Below are 17,699 nucleotides of genomic sequence, written 5' to 3'. Positions count from 1 at the left end.
CGCCTTTTGTGATTTTTGAAACAGTAATTTACCTAACACCTTTCAATTTCCGAAAAAATAGATAACAGTCTTCAGCCCAGCATTTTTTTTTTTTTTGAAAGGCCTTGCATACTCCCTATAAGGGAATAAAAAGGCGTTAGCTTATTATTTTATTACTATTAAGTGGTACGCAACCGACTTCAAACGCCATCACCGAAGCCGAGTACATTCCCATGATGTGATAAATAAGAAGCAACGTTGTAACTTGAATGTCTGAAGACAAAACACTACCTGACTGGACAAAGTAGGACTGCACTAATTGTGGAATGTCAATAAATCCACCAACATCTTGTATTCCCCCACAGGAAGTAGCTGAGGCCGTTTAGCTCTAATTTTTGCAGAGTAGAGGGCAGCAATTCCACTTTTAGCCAATCACAGAAAGCTGGCTCAAGACTATCAGTGATTTTAACTGGCATCAAAGGAAGAGAACACGGCAGACACCTATCGCCATCTCGTGATCCTTAAACCTAACATTATATATTATTGTTTAAAATAGTGTGTTCTGCAGTCGATTATCTTGAGTTTGCGAGATTAAACATCCAAGTTTCAGGAAGGTTAAAAAAACAACAACAACTACAGGCTCATATCGACTCCAGAAACCCGCTAACTTGGAAACTAGTCAAAGAAAGACTTTCTTCTAGCCAAACTTTTAGGTTTTTTCCAACGGATTCTAGAGTTGGTAGTTGGTCTTTGACACAAACAAGAAGTATTTTTCTCTCTCTCTCTCTCTCTCTCTCTCTCTCTCTCTCTCTCTCTCTCTCTCTCTCTCTCTCTCTCTCTCACACACACACACACACACACACACACACACACACACAGACACACACACTAGGAAGAAAGCCGGGTTTATTTTTAACTCTGATCAAAATTTATTATAAAAAGATTTCTTATCCAGCACATCATGGGGAATGCATTTAACCTCGGCGATGGCTACAGGACCCAGCCTGTGAACACAAAATTGATCGGCATAACGGAATGATCTCGTGGTGATGACATTAATTATATACTTTGGCAACCTAAACAACTGTAGCATCCAAATGAGGAATGCTGAGAGGGTCATAAATATGTGCTGGAGTGCATACGCGAATCTTTTGCCAACTTTTTATAAGAGTCTTTTATAAGAGATCTTTTGCCAACCTTGGTAGATATATGAGTCAAGTGCAATATTCAATAAACGCTTTTTCTCTTTGGAGAGATTCTGATTGACATCCTCCTTTCAGAATAAATATAGTGAAAATAGAATGAGAAAGTAACTATGAAGAAACCAATCCAAAGTGTGTACTCTGATTGTAGTTATCCAGTGACACTAAAACATACGAGGCGTGTTCAAAAAAAGACCGACCTTTTTAATAACGCGCCAAGAGAGAGAAGAACCCGATACAGAGAGCGCGCTGCGGCTACTGAGCACATCTACGTAACAGCAGGTTTTGAAAACAAATGGCCATTTGCTCTGTTCTGCTATGAGCATTAGTCGTGGAGTTACATCCGCTGAAGTGAGCACGTGCACAAGCTGTTCGTCGGATTAGTGACAAAGTGACAATAAAAGAGCTTGAAGAACAATGTGTGTGTGTGTGTGTGTGAAATTTTGCTGCAAACTTGGTAAAAATTGAGACGCGGGTTTATGGCTATGATGTTGAAACCAAGATTCAATCGTCGAAGTGGGTGGAGAAAGAATCTCCTCTACCAAAAAAAAAAAAAAAGCACGGATGAGTCGGTGATGTTGGTTGTGTTTTTTGATTGGAAAGTCTAGTTTTCCCACAATTCAAGTCTCTTCTCTGCTGTGCGCAGGAAGAGACTTGAATTGTTGGAAAACTAGACTTGGATGTTGCATCACGACAATGCGAATGGCAAAACACAGACATCCGTTGTGCCCCATCCACCCTATTCTCCGGACTTAATCCCAGCAGACTTTTTCTTGTTTCTCAAACTTAAAACCACTTTGAAAGGACGTCGTTTCGAAACCACAGAGGAGATTCAGGAAAATGCGATAAGAGAACTACGCGCCATCACAGAAAGTGCGTTCCACGAAGCATTCCAAAAATGGAAGAAACGTTGGGAACGGTGTATCGCCAGTAGAGGGGACCACTTTAAATTGGACAGTGCTTAAAATGTAAAATGAGCAATAAACGAGCAGCAAACGTTCGGTCTTTTTTTGAACCAGCCTTGTATGTAGGAGAAAAGCGAGGGTGCTTGACACATCACTCTAAATACCGCCTTCATACAACATTAATGACTGCGATTCGTATTTCATATAAAATATGTGCTCTGAGATGTGAGATTAAAATCCAGGGTCTCTAACAGGGAAAAACTATTTGTCTCACCATGGGAATCAACTAACTGCCGGGAAACTTTCGAATCGAAAACAGCCGGGAGAAAATTCCGGTAAAAGTTCCTCCATTGGCATCTAACGAAACTTTCTTTTTTCTGCGTATTTTACTACTGTAGTTGCAGAAAAAAATTGTGGAGTGCTCCCAGTCAAACAGAATTCAGTACTAGTAATCAATAATGAACAGGAAATGAGAAGTATGATGATTTCAACAGAAACCTGCCAAAAGTAAAATTGAAGTCCAGTACTGGTTCCATTCACAGCATTAAATGGCATACAACTTATTGTTGTATCTGGATGTGAATATATTGCTTGGATACCGGTTACACTTTTTTGACATCATATCATTTTTCACAATGTATATATGGTCCTTGACTGGTGGATAATCTCATCACACCATAATAGAAGTAATATTTGAACAATTATATAAGAAAGTTTGTTAAAAGGGAGAAGATCAGTAAGTTATTATCTGCAAGATTGCCCATAATAATTCACCTAGAACAGACTACACAGATGCAGCAAATAAATACCTGTTTCAGAAGCTTTAAAGAAAATAAGAATGCGATTGTATGGAAGATGCTTGAACACATCGCACATTTAAAGAATCGTCTATTGCTAGCGAGTCAGACCTGTTTATTTTATGGGATTATAAGATAAGAAATCTGAAACAAGGAATAGTTTCTTAAGCCAGAAAATGAGATCAACAGCGAAATGTGCTACCAAGTCGAATATGGAGTGGAATATGATTACCAGCCTGCTTCTAAAAAGCATGAATTTTTTGTTTCTATTCTATAGGGCAAGGTTTCGGGATTGTATAACCCTTAGCAAACCTCATTAGAAAAAATGTATTCTAGGTTTATTGCCATATGGTTGGATTCACATTAAACATTACATCAAATACACCAACACTTTTGTTGATTAATTTTAATTTTAGTATATTGTAGACTAAAATTATTTAATTTTTCTATGAAACTAAATGTATTGACTTTATATAATTTTTTCCCCAGAAACTCCTGCTGGCACTTCAAAGAACTGCCCGTGGTTGTTTGGGCTCTTTCCTCACCAGACAAGCTGCACCCGATACTGGCAATGTTGGAACGGTACTTCCACTGTCCAGCTTTGTCCCTTCTCTCTGCTCTATAATGACGCCATTCACTCGTGTGATTGGCCCGACAACGTCCCTGATTGTCAGAAACATCGTAAGTATTGACTGATGACTAATTTAAGATTACTATAGCACCATCTGTTAATTTTTACATTTAGAAGTGCAGCAAAGGATCTGGATTGTAATCGAAAACGTTTCACGGTTTCCAATAAGAATAATTAATATGGTGGGAAGGGATAATGAGGGTGAGTGAGATAATAAGGTGAGCCAAGTTCACATTTTTGCACAAAGTAGAAAGCTAAGCTGCCTTGTAACATCACCGTATAATAACTTTAGTCGTCAATCTAAATCGGAAAATTTATTTGATCTCAGTTTTTTTTAATGACGCCATCAGAATGGTAACTAGACTCAGAGGTTCCTCTGCAGCAAGTTGAAGTCTTTGATTCAAAGTTATTGGCCAAATTTTATGTAGTTGGGGATTTTCAAATTTAACTGATCTTTGACTATCTTTTTTTTTTTATTTATTCACTAGGCTTTGGTGCATCCTCTTAGACATCGGTTCCCAACCGGGAGTACGTGCTGGCCGTTCAGGGGTACACAAAAAATATTCAGTAATGGAGGAAAAAGAAGTAAAGCAAACAAAATGCAAAACGTTAGTTATGGAACAATAGATGTCAGTATTTAAAAATAGCTATTTTAAAAACAAGGGGTACAATTTATAGAAATCGGTTTAAAATGGGATACACAAGTGGAAAAAGGTTGAGAACCACTGATCTAAGATGTTGACAATTTTAAGCCAATAACGATAGTTTTGAGATAAATGGATATCTACATAAAATAAAAGTAGGCATCATACAGTGTGAGTGTGTTCTACAACACATCACCCTTGACGACAAAGTACATTATGACTTTATCCCATCAGCGAAACCTGTGGTAGAAAGAGAACTTGACATGTCTAAAACGTCAATATATTATGGAGATTAGTATATCACATGTCAGATAAACCTGGAAAGTATATAGCGCCATGTGTTATTTTTAATTAATTTAATATTTCCTCTAGGAGATGACTTCAAAATACTTTTTTAACGTACTTTTTAATGGATTATATGTAACAATAGAAGACATGATATTTTTATAAACAGTGCTAGGCAACCTGAAGAAAAACCATTCTAAAGTCGACGATTTTTTGCCTGTTTTAATCGATTCCCGCTATAGTCGATCTCTAGAACGACAAGAGCAGGATTTCGTTTCTATATAAAACTTTTTTTTTAATTCTTAACTCAAGAAAATCGACCACAGAACTCACTCTATATAAATGACATTAATCTGATAACGTCTTTTAGTCACCTACAGGGAGTAAATGAGGTATTTGTCCCCCCCCATATCTAACTTTTAGAGACTGACTGGGCAGTTCAATCTCCACTGGTAACCAATCAGAGATAGCTTGCCCAAGACTATCAGTCAGGAAAGAGAGCACACAACATCTGCCATCTCATGAATTCCTAACAATGTTATTCACTTATTATGAGCCAGCTACTTATGATTGGCAAAGGGGTGATATTAGCTGCCCACCAGTTTCCAAAAGTTAATTACGGGTAAACAGACTCGTCTACTTTAATGTAAAACTACTTCCAGGATTATACCATTAACCTAATTCGTTTTATTAAGCACGCATTTTCTTTGATAAGAGCTATATCAAAATGTTATATCAAACCGAAGGATTTAAAATCCCTTAAATTTAAAATAGAAACAAAAATTAGAATTACAAATGTCCAAAATATATGCTTAATTGTCAGCAATTACTTTCATAACACATTGGCTGAAAAAACCAGAATACTTCCATTCTTGACAATTGGACTGCTTTATATATCCAAGTAGACTGCATTGAGGTAATTCCATCAAACCCTACAAGTTTAGTAGATGATCTGGTTGTGTTGAACCGTGCCTATCACTAGCATCACTTCCTTCGGAGGAACTTATGATGTTGATTTTGTCACAATGACAAAGGAAGAAATGATATTTCATATTTATTAATTATGCCTTTTATATCAACTAACTGACGTGAGCTGCTAAACTAAAACTAACTAAACCAGAAATTTGTGCAGTAGTAGTCATTGGTATCTTTCAAAACACACACTTTTCCTATATTCAATTAGATCGATAATTTTCCGGATATGTCAACTATTTATTTCTAAGTCAACTTGGGCTATACTACACGAAAATAGATTCTACTGTCAATGAATCTGTATCTTAATTACTGCTGTCACGAATGATCACTTTCCTTTAAAATAAACGTATTGCAGATTTTGTGGCCTCAGGTCTGCTTAATGGAATTTGATATTGACCTCAGTTAATATCAGCATACTCAGAAAGAATCAACTCATAGCAAATATTTTCTGGTGAGCATATCTAGTTTTTCTTTGCTAAGGATCCATCCACCTCCGGATGGATCACACCAAACTCCAAAATAATGACTCTCCTTGCTAGAGACGCCTTTTCCATATATTTTATTAATTACACCAGAAGGATTATAAACCTCTCACAGTACTAAGTGGTGGTGTAACCCAGAAAATCTTCTCTAAAGGCTGTCAAATTTCGAAATTTTGTTTTAAGTCATTTTAGCCCTCCAATAAGCAGCATAGTTGTCTCACACCAAACAACGAAATTCACGCACCACTTCAAAAATCATTCAAAAACATCCATGCCCACAGTGGAATTCGTACCATGTGTTGTTTGTTAGGAATGTGGATATTTCCTCGACTATCCTCTTAGAGTAGGCCAATCGTTCACGCTATCTCACTTTTTTTTTTTTTTGGAGACTGACTGGTTAGTTCAGAAGAGGTCTCTACAAAATCAGCATACATTAAACCTTAGGAAAATTTGACCACATCCTAGGAGATTCCATAAGCCGATGCACCCAGTCAAAAATAGTGTGTGGTTGGAATTAGAACCAAGTGTTTCCAACCGAAAGGCAAATGTAACACACTATTTTTGATTGGGTGCATCGGCTTATGGAATCTCCTAGGATGTGGTCAAATTTTCCTAAGGTTTGGAACCTTTAGAACCTTTATAAGGGTTTTCATAAACAAAGGAAAGTTAATTGGTCTTTCAAGAAGGCAGAAAATTTGTCTTCCCAGAACTTCGAGTTTTTCGATCTGAAAATAAGCAAATTGCTAGAAGAACATAAGCAATTAATACACGAATGAGAAAGGACCCCATTTTTGCGTCATGGAGACTAATCGGCCTCATCGTCTTCTATGATTTGGGTATAGTTTCAACCAATTCAACAAACTTTTTTCACAAATTCTCGTCAGTCATAAAATGACAAAGTTGAGCCACTATTCAGAGAGGGGGGGGTCTATGCCATACTTTTACTCTTACAGTCTAGTGGATGTATATGGGTAGGCAGGATACAACAGATCCCAGATATCAAAAATACTCACACATCCAGAACTCTGGTGTTGCAAAATACGAAGTCAACACTTCACACAAGGTCTGCCGTCAGATGATGACAGTAATAATCAGTTGTCACGCGAATGAGTATATTTGTCTTCCAAAATCCATTTGGAAAACGTCTATGCATGACTTACTTTAATGTAGCAGTTTCCGGACTCCAATTTTAGTGTCATGAAGACTAAGACAAGTGGAAATTCCTAATTCCCTATTGCTGCTCAAGCGTTCCCGCAATTTGAATACATTTTCTCTGCTTGGTCAGAAGTTATAAAAGATAGTAAGTATACTGCCCTTCTTAAAAATATCAATTCTCCTTAGTATTCGCAGATGCTTGTGAAGCACTTTAACAACACACAATCTCAAGAGGAAGGAAATTAAGACTTTTCCTCTTGTTTTGCTTATTTTTTCTACATGACCTTAACTGTATCTTGCGTGCTACGACTAGGCCTTGTAGCCTTAAAATCACTAATCAATCTTTATTTTCTTTCTGTTTTGAACTCATAACCACTTAAGAATGATTATTAAACATAGCCGAAATACTGGGGTACAACTTCCTCTCTGGAACACCCAAAACTATCTACAAAGCCAAATTCTTCTACCAACATGAAAAATTGCTTATAGAGAGCATTCGCAATAACGGAGACTTAATCATGTATTTTAATCAGTTTTTATCCAAATCTCGTTTAAGCATTAGTTAATTTTATTATTAGCATTCTATAAAAGAACAGAAAATTAAGCCGAGGAAGAACTTTGTCTTATAAACTCAACACTTGTAAGCAGGTGAACGAGAGAGAAGAAAGAACCTGTTGTATTTACTGAAGATCCAGAAGTTGTAATTTTTATGAAAAAGAATGAGAAAGGATGATCTAAAGAACAGATGTAAATGGAATAAAACTAATACAACAAGTGGGATGTTGAACATAGTACCTAACATTTTTTTAAAAAATGCATGCTTTTTTTTAAAAAAATAAAACTTCCAATCAGATTTTGACAGTACGACTGATCTTACAGCTATTTGCAAGGATAATCCCAATGGAAGAATATCAATTGCCAAATCCTGTGTCCGATATTGGCAGTGTGTTGGAGGTTATCCCCGTCTACAGAGATGTGCAGCTGGACTGGCTTTCAGTGCTCCAGATGTCAGATGTGATCTTGCTTCTAATGTTCCAGGATGGTGAGTTGAAAAGCGTCTTAAAACCATAAATATTTATTTTAAGTTGATATTTAACTTACAATACATATATTAAAAGAAATTTTCATTTGTATACCTTTATCTTATACATCACTTGTGGATGTATATATATATATATATATATATATAATTATAAGATACTATGGTGGAACTACAGGAAGATTTTACATTATTACTAGCTTTCAACCAACAATTTTCTTCAAATTAACATATTAGAAAGGACTGCAATAACACCGAATTTCACATTTGTCTTCTAAGGCACTTCAAACTGTATCAGTTCACCTAGTCCTTGGTCTTCTGGGATTTTTTCCATTTCCTGCTATCATACACCTATTTCGATAAGCTTTTCTCTTCCACTCCATGTAATCCTGAGATTAGATCCTTGCTCACAGATTCTTGAGTGCTAACGCAACCATGTTCTTAATGGATTCATTTTAACTATGATTTAGCTATTGGTGCCATGCATTCACTTTCCTATTCCCCCCCCCCCCCCCAGATCTCCCAATATCTATCTATAATAGATATCTATCGGTCTCTGTCTATAAAGAATTGTTTCATTTCTACCCAAGCTCTTAGATCCGTAAGTTAAAATTAATTTGAGCACAGTCTTGTATGCAGCTAGTTTAGAATTTTGGGTAATTTCTCTCTTATTCCTTATTAATTTATTCAATTGGCTACTCACCATGGAAGTTTTGTTTCTTCATTCATAAATAAATTCGTTTTTATTATTAGCATTCCCAAAGCAACAGGAAATTAAGCCGAACTTTTTTCTTAGTGAACGCTCCATTCCACAAAGGAAGTAGGCAAGTCTTAAAAGAGTTTGTTGTGGTTAAATGTCTCTAACAAACTCTTTGAAGACTGATGTTCATACGTTTTCCGCCCTCAGCCATCACACAGCTAGCTCAGGCTATTTTTATAGGAATCTGGGGAGTAGAATATGGCAGACAACTACAACCGCGTCTAGGTCGTTAACTCTCTATATATTAATTTTTGAAATAGTATAAGATCTATGATAGATTTGCGAGCGTAAAATCCGGAATTTTCAGGAGGAAAACATCCGCCTTGCTTGTACCAGAGATCGACTAATTCGAGAACTAACTGAAAAAAGTACAAGAAAATGTTTTTCTAGCTGGTCACTAGAATCGAACTTGACTGTTGTCATGTGCGATTCTAGTCACCAAGTTTGCTCTGGCAGTTGAAGCCTATGACAACAAACACGATTTCTACATGACTACAACTTTCCTCTATTCTTTATTTTCAAATTAATTTGCATCATTACTAAAAATCGTCTCCGATCAGCTGAAATATTTTACTTATTCTATCAATTTTCAATTGAAAATAAATGTATTTTTCCATTCTCCTGCTCATTTTCATTATTTTTTTTTTTTGTATTGCTGATTTTCATACTTTTTTTCCTTAATCAGGTTATTTAAATTAGTTGAAGACTGAACTTAATTTACTTAGTAATATGATATTATCTGAAAAAGTAAATATTCTGGAATCAGTCCTAATGCTATTTTGGTTTACACATATACACTATCTACCAATAACTATGCAGACATCCCTATTATTTTGAAGCTATGGAACATTCCAGGTTTGTTATAATAATAATAATAATAATAAAATCCGATAATGCCTTTTTATTCCCGTTTTTACGCCTTTTTTAGGTAGGGCTAAACCTCACCGTTTAGCACTACCTAACTTTTGGAGACTGAGTGGGCAGTTTCAATCTCCACTGGTAGCCAATAAGAGATAGCTGGTCCAAGGCTATCATTAATTAAGCGGCATGCTGTGAAGAGAATGGCTCAACAAGAATGCCGACATCTTGTGGTCCCTAACCCTAACACAATATATTTAATGTCTGAAATAGTGTGGGTTGTACGGTCAATTTTCTTTAGTTTACGGGACGAAAAACCCGCTTGCCCATGACAGAGATCGACTAACTCGGGAACCGGTCGAAATAATAATAATAAAACCTGGTGTACAGTAGTAGGAAGCAGTACTTCATCGTAGCAGTTGAATATAGGTGGTATGACACCACGTGAACTCAGCGACTTCGGGAGAGGTGTCATCATGGGCTGTCACATCGATGGCATGTCGTTACGTACCATTATCACTCAACTGGAGCATCCAAAATCAACGGTCGACAATGGAGACGTTCTGGCATCACTAATGAGGGAAAACACCCAAAGTGTATGCCAGAAATGACTGACAGGGACAGGAGAGTGTTAAAACGGGTGGCATGCACAAACCGGCATAGACCATCCGTGATCAGTTCCAGAGTGGCAGTAACACCATGGTGATCACGAATACCATATGAAAAGGACTCCATTTACCGAGTTTCCATGGAAGAGCAGTAGAACACAAGCTGAACGTCACAACAACGACATGAACAGGAAAGTGTTAAAATGAGTGGCATGCAAAAACCGGCTATAATCGGCATTCAGCACAGACCATTCGTGATGAATTCCAGAGCACCAGTAATACCATGGTGAGCACTAATACTGTACAAAAACCAACTTCATTCATTGGATACCCATGGAAAGCAGCAGAACACAAGCTGGACTTCACAACAACGAACAAGGCAGCTCATCTGGCCTAGTGCAAAGAACGTATGAACTGTAAAATTGACCAGTGGAAAATGGTACTCTAGATCATTGAATCAAGGTTCACCTGTTTCTAGTCTGATGGCAGGATGTGGGTATGGAGGCAACCTGGTGAATGCTTGTTATAATAGTGTGTTGTACTCAGTGGCGGCCAGTGAAATTTTAAGTGGGGGTGCTGCCTATACAAAATAAAAAATAAAATTTGAGTCAGATATATTGGGAATTTCCTCATATTTTTTTCCTAATTAGTAACCAATTTATTAATAAATAAATCTACAGATTTATTTATTAATAAATTGGTTACTGATTAGGAAAAAAACACGAGGAAATTCCTAAAATATCTGACTGATCGAGGGCATTATTTCATCCATTCTATGGAAAGGGCCTTTGTGACATTCTCTTCTATGTGATGACTTCATTATTTGTCTTAAAGAGAAAGTTTGATCTCACATTGATGTATTATGCATACTACTCATTTGCATAAAAATGTAAATATATTATAATAAAATATTGATAAAGCACTATTACAAAAAAAATAATAATAAGCTATCACTGAGAATGCACCCAACCTATCAAAATCAAAGCATTTCAGGGGAAGAAAAGAGCAGGGGAATTGTGAGTTCTAGGGTCAACTTTTGAAATTTGGAGTTAAAGCCTGAGGTAACAGGAGAAACAAAAATCCTACTTGCATGCATCAAAGATCAACTAACTAGGAAATCGTTGCTAGAAAGGCTCAGGAAAAAAAAAGTCCCTCTGGTTAGACTAGAATCGAACCTATACTGATCTTTCTTCAGGCAGCCTATGCTATGGATGCAAAAACTACTTCCCAATGAACGTCCACTATACTTCGGTTGCACATGGACCTTCTTTTCACATTTACCATGTCATTCTAGCTATACTAGGCCTGTGTAGCTCAGTGGAAGTGGTGCTTGTCCTCTGGGCTTGGTCGCTTGAAGTCAGACTTAGGTTCTAGTCTAGGCACTGATTGGAGGAACATTTTCTAAGCCTATTTTCACCCAGTTCCCAAATTAGTCACTCTCTAACATGGGCAAGCGGGTTTTTTCTCCCATAAACTCGATTTTTTTGTCCCGTAAACTCAAGGAAATCGACCATAGTACCCACATTATTTCAGACAGTAATATATTAATGCTATTCTTCCAATTGCGCTAAGGCAATTGGAAGAGTAGCGGAACATTGTGCCCTTCGATTGGAAAAGACCTGGGTTCGATTCTCGTCATGATGAGGGGAATCCTTATGTGGGCTTTTTCAGTTGAAGGTGAGTTAGCTGATTTCATACAGTGGTAGCAAGGTTTTTCTCCTGGAAACTTGGGTTTTTCATCCTGCATACAGACAAATCGGCCTTCAGAATACATACAATTTACAAACAAAAAATACTACTGTCGGTGATGATGGGCGATAGATGGCGTTGATGGTAGTAGTGTCGTAGTTGAAGAATTTAGTAGTAGAGACGATGAGATGTATTTAGCAAAGAAGAGTAGTGTACCCTCCCACAATGAGTCCTTGGACTTCCTGGAGGTGTCACATAATAATACAGTAATAATAATATCTTGTTAGGGTTAGGTACCAAGAAATGGCAGCACTTGTTTGCCAGCTTCTTCATCAGTGGTTGCCTATAATTAGTGATAGACATTGGACAGCTATCTCTGATTGGCTACCAGTGGAGATTGAACTGCCCACTCAGTCTTGAAAAGCTAGATAGGGTATATAGGCCTCACCTACTTCCTATAAAGGAATAAAAGGCATTATCCGATTTATTTTATTTTTCTAAGTATATTTACTTCCAACAATTTGGATGGGGTTGGGACTCGATTTTCACAATGTTTTCCTCTTACCCTGTTGCAGTAGACCTAGCATATTACACAGACCCAATATTTGTTGTGTAAAACTGCTACAATGTTCAGATCATTGCATATCCATCAGAGTTCATCCTTTGGGCCATATAGCCAGGGATGTGAACTCATAAAGGAAAAGAACTGACCTATTCAATCAAAGTAGATGCAGTGTGACCTGCTCTGTCACCAACTTCCCTTGTTCTGTGGAGCAGTCATGATGTTCTATACACCTATTTAGAATTCATTGTTCATTTTTGGCTTATGTGCAACTGCCAGTTCTTGGAAAGTATATATATATACTGTATATATATGTGTGTGTGTAGAAAGTTTTTTTTTACCTTGGGTGTGCTATACATTAAAGATACCAAGAAATTTTATAAACTTGGTTTTAATCCTTTTCCCAAGTATATATATATATATATTTAAACACTCTCTCTCTCTCTCTCTCTCTCTCTCTCTCTCTCTCTCTCTATATATATATATATATATATATATAAAATTAATATTTTATTGCTAATCTGAACCCCAGTTGAGCATTAATTCCTGGCTGATCATTTCCACATAAGACAGTCAATATTTCTGTTGTACCCTTTTTATCTTTGTATACATTTCTAGCAAAATTACAAAAATTACAAAATAAATAAGCATGCTTGAGAGTAAGAGAGAAGAGAACATATTTTCAGAAACAGTTTCATACTGTCTGAAATGTGGTCACTGTATGATGTGCTGGTGTGAGGGGGAAAAAAAAGGAAAACAAGCTTATGGATACGTCCAATAACCAACCTAGAAAAATTGTCTGTTTAAAAACGATCTTTGTGAATAAATCATTAAAAGTTGTTTTATAATGGTTTATAACAGTATATCTAAATAAAAAAAGGCTATATGCGTAAGTCTTTTCGTTTTATAGTGACGATAACAAAAATTTGTACACAGTTGTATTTCACAAAGCAGAATTTAGAAATGTAAATTCCCCATCCCCCAATATACCAGGATTCCTTGTTAGAAGATTACTAAAACATAAGATTGGTTAAGTACTGTTCAATGATTTAAAGCAGGGGTGCACAACGTAAATGCTGCCACTGGCCAAATCAAGTAATTATATGATCTATGCTTACAAGGGATGCATTTTTTTTTAAAAATGCATCCCTTGTAAGCATATTTATTTAAAATAAATACATATCTATTTTATTCATTTAATTTTTTTTAAAATCAAATTTACATTGACATGGTATAACACATATCGTTTTAATGAAGGAGTTGTTGCAGTTGATTTTCTGTTAAGTTGCAGGAAATCTAAACAAACTCTCCTCCTTAATAAAATTATTTATTTACATCAATAATAACAATGTATAATCCACTGATATTTTTAAAATCATTTAATGTTATACAAATATGTTTTCTTCCATTTATTCAATTTACATCGATGACCAGATTAAATTATTGAAGGACCATATGTTCTGCATCTCTGATGTAAAGTATTATTCTACTGTATAAAATGAATATAAACAGCCAAAATACAAATACTTGCATATTGTACAATATTTACAATTTCTGAAACTTTTTTCCTTGACGAATCCTTTATCCAAGTGAAAGCAAACAAATATTTGTTGGAAGTTTTTCAACTTGGTTATTTTATAAATTAAAGATACAAATAAATTATATACTTCGTTTAATCCTTTATCCAAGTGTAAGCAAACAAAATTTGCACCTGAAGTATTTTCAGAACTGGGACAACTTGTATATAGAATGTAAACAAAATTTGCACCTGAAGTATTTTCAGAACTGGGACAAGTTGTATATAGAATCTAATGACTTCACATCACGTCTATATGATGGATGGATGAGCAAACAAATGGGGTGTCTGTTTAATGCAGCAAAATGTAAGGTTTGGAGGTTTGGGACCCATTGAAGGGAAGCTACATACTCGATTGGAGGAGCTATACTGGAGGAAGTAGGGGAGACAAGAGATCTGGGGTGCTGATTGATAGAAAAATGAAATTCAGGTAACATATTGTGCAAAGGTGGTGAAGTTAACCCAGAGGATTGCTGCAACACTGAGAAGGACGCTGACCTACAGAGATAAAAGAGTTATTGTTCCATTGTATAAGACTCTGATCAGACCACACTTAGACTATTGTTCTCAAATTTGGTCCCGAGGATTTGAAGGTGATAAATTAACTGTGGAAAGGGTACAGAGGTGAATAACAAAAATGGTTTCAGGACTGTACAATGTTAGTTATATACAATGTTAGTTAGGCTGAGGGAATGTGGACTACAGAGTTTGGTAGATAGAAGAAGGAGAGGTGATATGATCGAGACTTTTAAACTGTTCAGAGGTAGTTACAGGGTTGACACTGGGGGAGTTCTTTCACTTGCTGGAACAGCAGGAAGGAGCAATGATAACGGGGCCATCCATGGAAGTTATGAAAGGAAGCTGTGAGCAAGATGGTGACGACTAGTTTCTTTATGTGGAGGGTGGCTGAACTGTGGAATGCATTGCCTGATAGAGTGGTGAGAGCAAGAATGGTCAATGAGTTCAAGGTGTAGTATGATAGACTGTGTTTCCTAGGAAGGACCTCCCAAGATTAGTCTCTTGGTTCAATGGAGGTCTGAATAATAATAATAATAATAACAATAATAATAAAAATACAAACTTATTTAATACTCACCATTTACAAACTTACATTATAGCCTACCAGTTTTGCCAGCAAACTGTCTGGCTTTTTTAAGGCGTTTATGGAAAGACATAAAAGCTAGTAAATGAGAATTGAAAGGAACATAAAAAACGTTGTGAACCAACTAGTAGCTAAGGTTACACATTCACGTGACAGAGAGGACTAATTGTTCTTATTCATTATCATGCATGAGTTTTTGTTGTAAATGTGTAATGTGATTACTGGCTAGCTGTAGTTCAGATTGATTTAGAGAGAGGATCAGGTTTTTCCACGAACTGTTTAGGATTGCACCCTGATTTCTGTTGAGGTTTCCGCTGGTTATTAACACTATTGTAGCTTCCTTGAATAAACGATGTCTGTAGTTGTCATCCAGATATGGCATGGAGCTGTTTTGCCACTCTGTCCTGTGGTTAGACGTACAGAAATGATGTGCTAAACCGGAAGATATACTTCTGTCGTGGTTTACATCACCAACATGTTCTTTTTGTCTGATTTCTAAACTCTGTGAAGTTTGTCCGATGTAGGCAAGACCACAGGAGCAAGGAATGTAATATACTCCTGGATATTTGTAGAAAGGCACCTTATCTTTTGGGGATCCTAAAACTTGTCTGATGCTGGTGGTTGGTTTGAAGCCCACTCTGATGTTGTAGGCTCTTACTATTCTGGCTATTTGATAAGAAATTGACTTGATGAAAGGGATCACTACAGTAGAAATGTGCTGGAAGCGTGATTCTTCTTGCCTAGGGTTGTCACCGTATAGATATTTTTCTATGATGTTTTGAGGATATCCATTTTGTGATAAAGTGTTAATTCAAGGAAGCCACAATAGTGTTAATAACTGGCAGTAACCTCAACAGAAATCAGGGTGCAATCCTAAACAGTTTGTGGAAAAACCTGATCCTCTCTCTAAATCAATCTGAACTACAGCTAGCCAGTAATCACATTACATGTTTACAACAAACACGCATGCGTGATAATGAATAAGAACAATAAGTCCTCTCTGTCACGTGAATGTGTAACCTTAGCTACTAGTTGGTTTACAACATTTTTTATGTTCCTTTCAATTTGCATTTACTAGTTTTTATCTCTTTCAGTAAACGCCTTGAAAAAGCCAGACAGTTTGCTGGCGAAACTGGTAAGCTCTAATGTAAGTTTGTTTGTAAATGGTCAGTATTAAATAAGTTTGTAGTTTAATTATAAAACGCCCAAATATGTTTAGTTTAAACAATCATAATAATAATAATAATGCTGTTAGATGGACATTTTTCATTTTATGGAAGGTAGAAAGAGAGAGAGAGAGAGAGAGAGAGAGAACATTCATGAAAGTTGAGAATGAATGCAACAGAGAAATGAGAATGAATATGAACTCAGGTCTGTCCAATAAAAAGGCATCACCTTTATCAACTGAACTACAAACTGCTCATAAGTAATTTGTATAGTTTTAAAATGAATAAAAAATTTTCTTTTTTCTTTTTAAAATAAACAAAGTTTCAAACTATTTCTAGAAATATTCAAGTAGATATCTCAAATGTTTTTGATGCTTCTCAGAGCGACACACAAGTGGTAGGAAATATAAGATGCTAGTAAATTAAATATAATACAGCTAGCAGTTAATTCCATTTTTATCCATATAGTTATTAATGTTATGAAATAATGTTACTAATAGTAACATTATTCTGTGAGTATACAATTAGGATGAGTATCTGATTTATTTTTTTATTTTTATATAGCGAATCTCAACTTCCATCAATCATTCCTTCACCAGCAGTGAGAGATCAGGATATAGAAGCAGATGAAGAAAAAAGTTAGAGGAAAGATTAAAACATGATACATAGTATCAATTCTCAAGAGATTTCCTCACAAGATTAAAGTGAAAAAATGTTAAAAAAATGAAGTGTGGGCAGGGAAAAAGAATTCAAATGTTCTGATGACCACCTCAAAAGCAAAGTCAATATCAGAACATGAGAGACAGAGGGATAAGTCCATGAACTTCATTATTTATGCTGCACATATCTTTAAATTAAAACAAAAAAATTCGTTAAAAAAAGAATAAGTAATCATACAAATCTTCAAATTGTTATCGATGTGCTGCATTATTTCATCAGTCCATTTATATATCATCAGTTTTGTACAAATGTACTATTCACACTAGTTTTTAATTAAATGTTTCTTTAATTAAACTGTTTTATAGCATTGAACTTTATTCTCTTCTTAATGATGTTAGAATCAAAAATGATAATTACCACATCTTAATGAGAGGGTTTCAATCGGAGGGAAAGCATTAACACAAGGAGCTTTGTCTGTTAGATCGTAATTGGCTGGATACTTTACTTTTTAAGGTTTTTGTTGTTTAGAGTATATTTTTAGTATATCTTGTCAGTGTCTTTGTACTATGTTATGATAATGGCAGGTGCAGTAAGTCTGTTTGCCAATACGTTGCCTGCCACCAT

The 17,699-nt window shown here is 35.9% G+C and overlaps 1 protein-coding gene across 1 annotated transcript in view; it reads left to right on the top strand.

Moving 5' to 3' along the window:
- Window positions 1–17,371, top strand: part of LOC150098325 (protein obstructor-E-like) — a 32,310-nt gene extending 14,939 nt beyond the window's left edge. Inside the window, exons 3-5 of the mRNA XM_090405546.1 lie at window positions 3,373–3,564; window positions 7,935–8,097; window positions 16,980–17,371. Of these exons, the coding sequence (XP_090261672.1) occupies window positions 3,373–3,564; window positions 7,935–8,097; window positions 16,980–17,058 (434 nt within the window). The 3' untranslated portion in view covers window positions 17,059–17,371. The remainder of the gene's footprint in view (window positions 1–3,372; window positions 3,565–7,934; window positions 8,098–16,979) is intronic.
- The last annotated feature ends 328 nt before the right edge of the window (window positions 17,372–17,699 follow it).

This window comes from Typopeltis vanoorti, chromosome 15 (genome assembly GCF_054136105.1).
Source record: "Typopeltis vanoorti isolate ZY-2024b chromosome 15, IOZ_Tvanoo_1.0, whole genome shotgun sequence".
In the NCBI taxonomy this organism is placed as follows: domain Eukaryota; kingdom Metazoa; phylum Arthropoda; class Arachnida; order Uropygi; family Thelyphonidae; genus Typopeltis; species Typopeltis vanoorti.
Note: the sequence above shows the minus strand (reverse complement) of the source record. Positions and strands in the feature narration are given on the sequence as shown.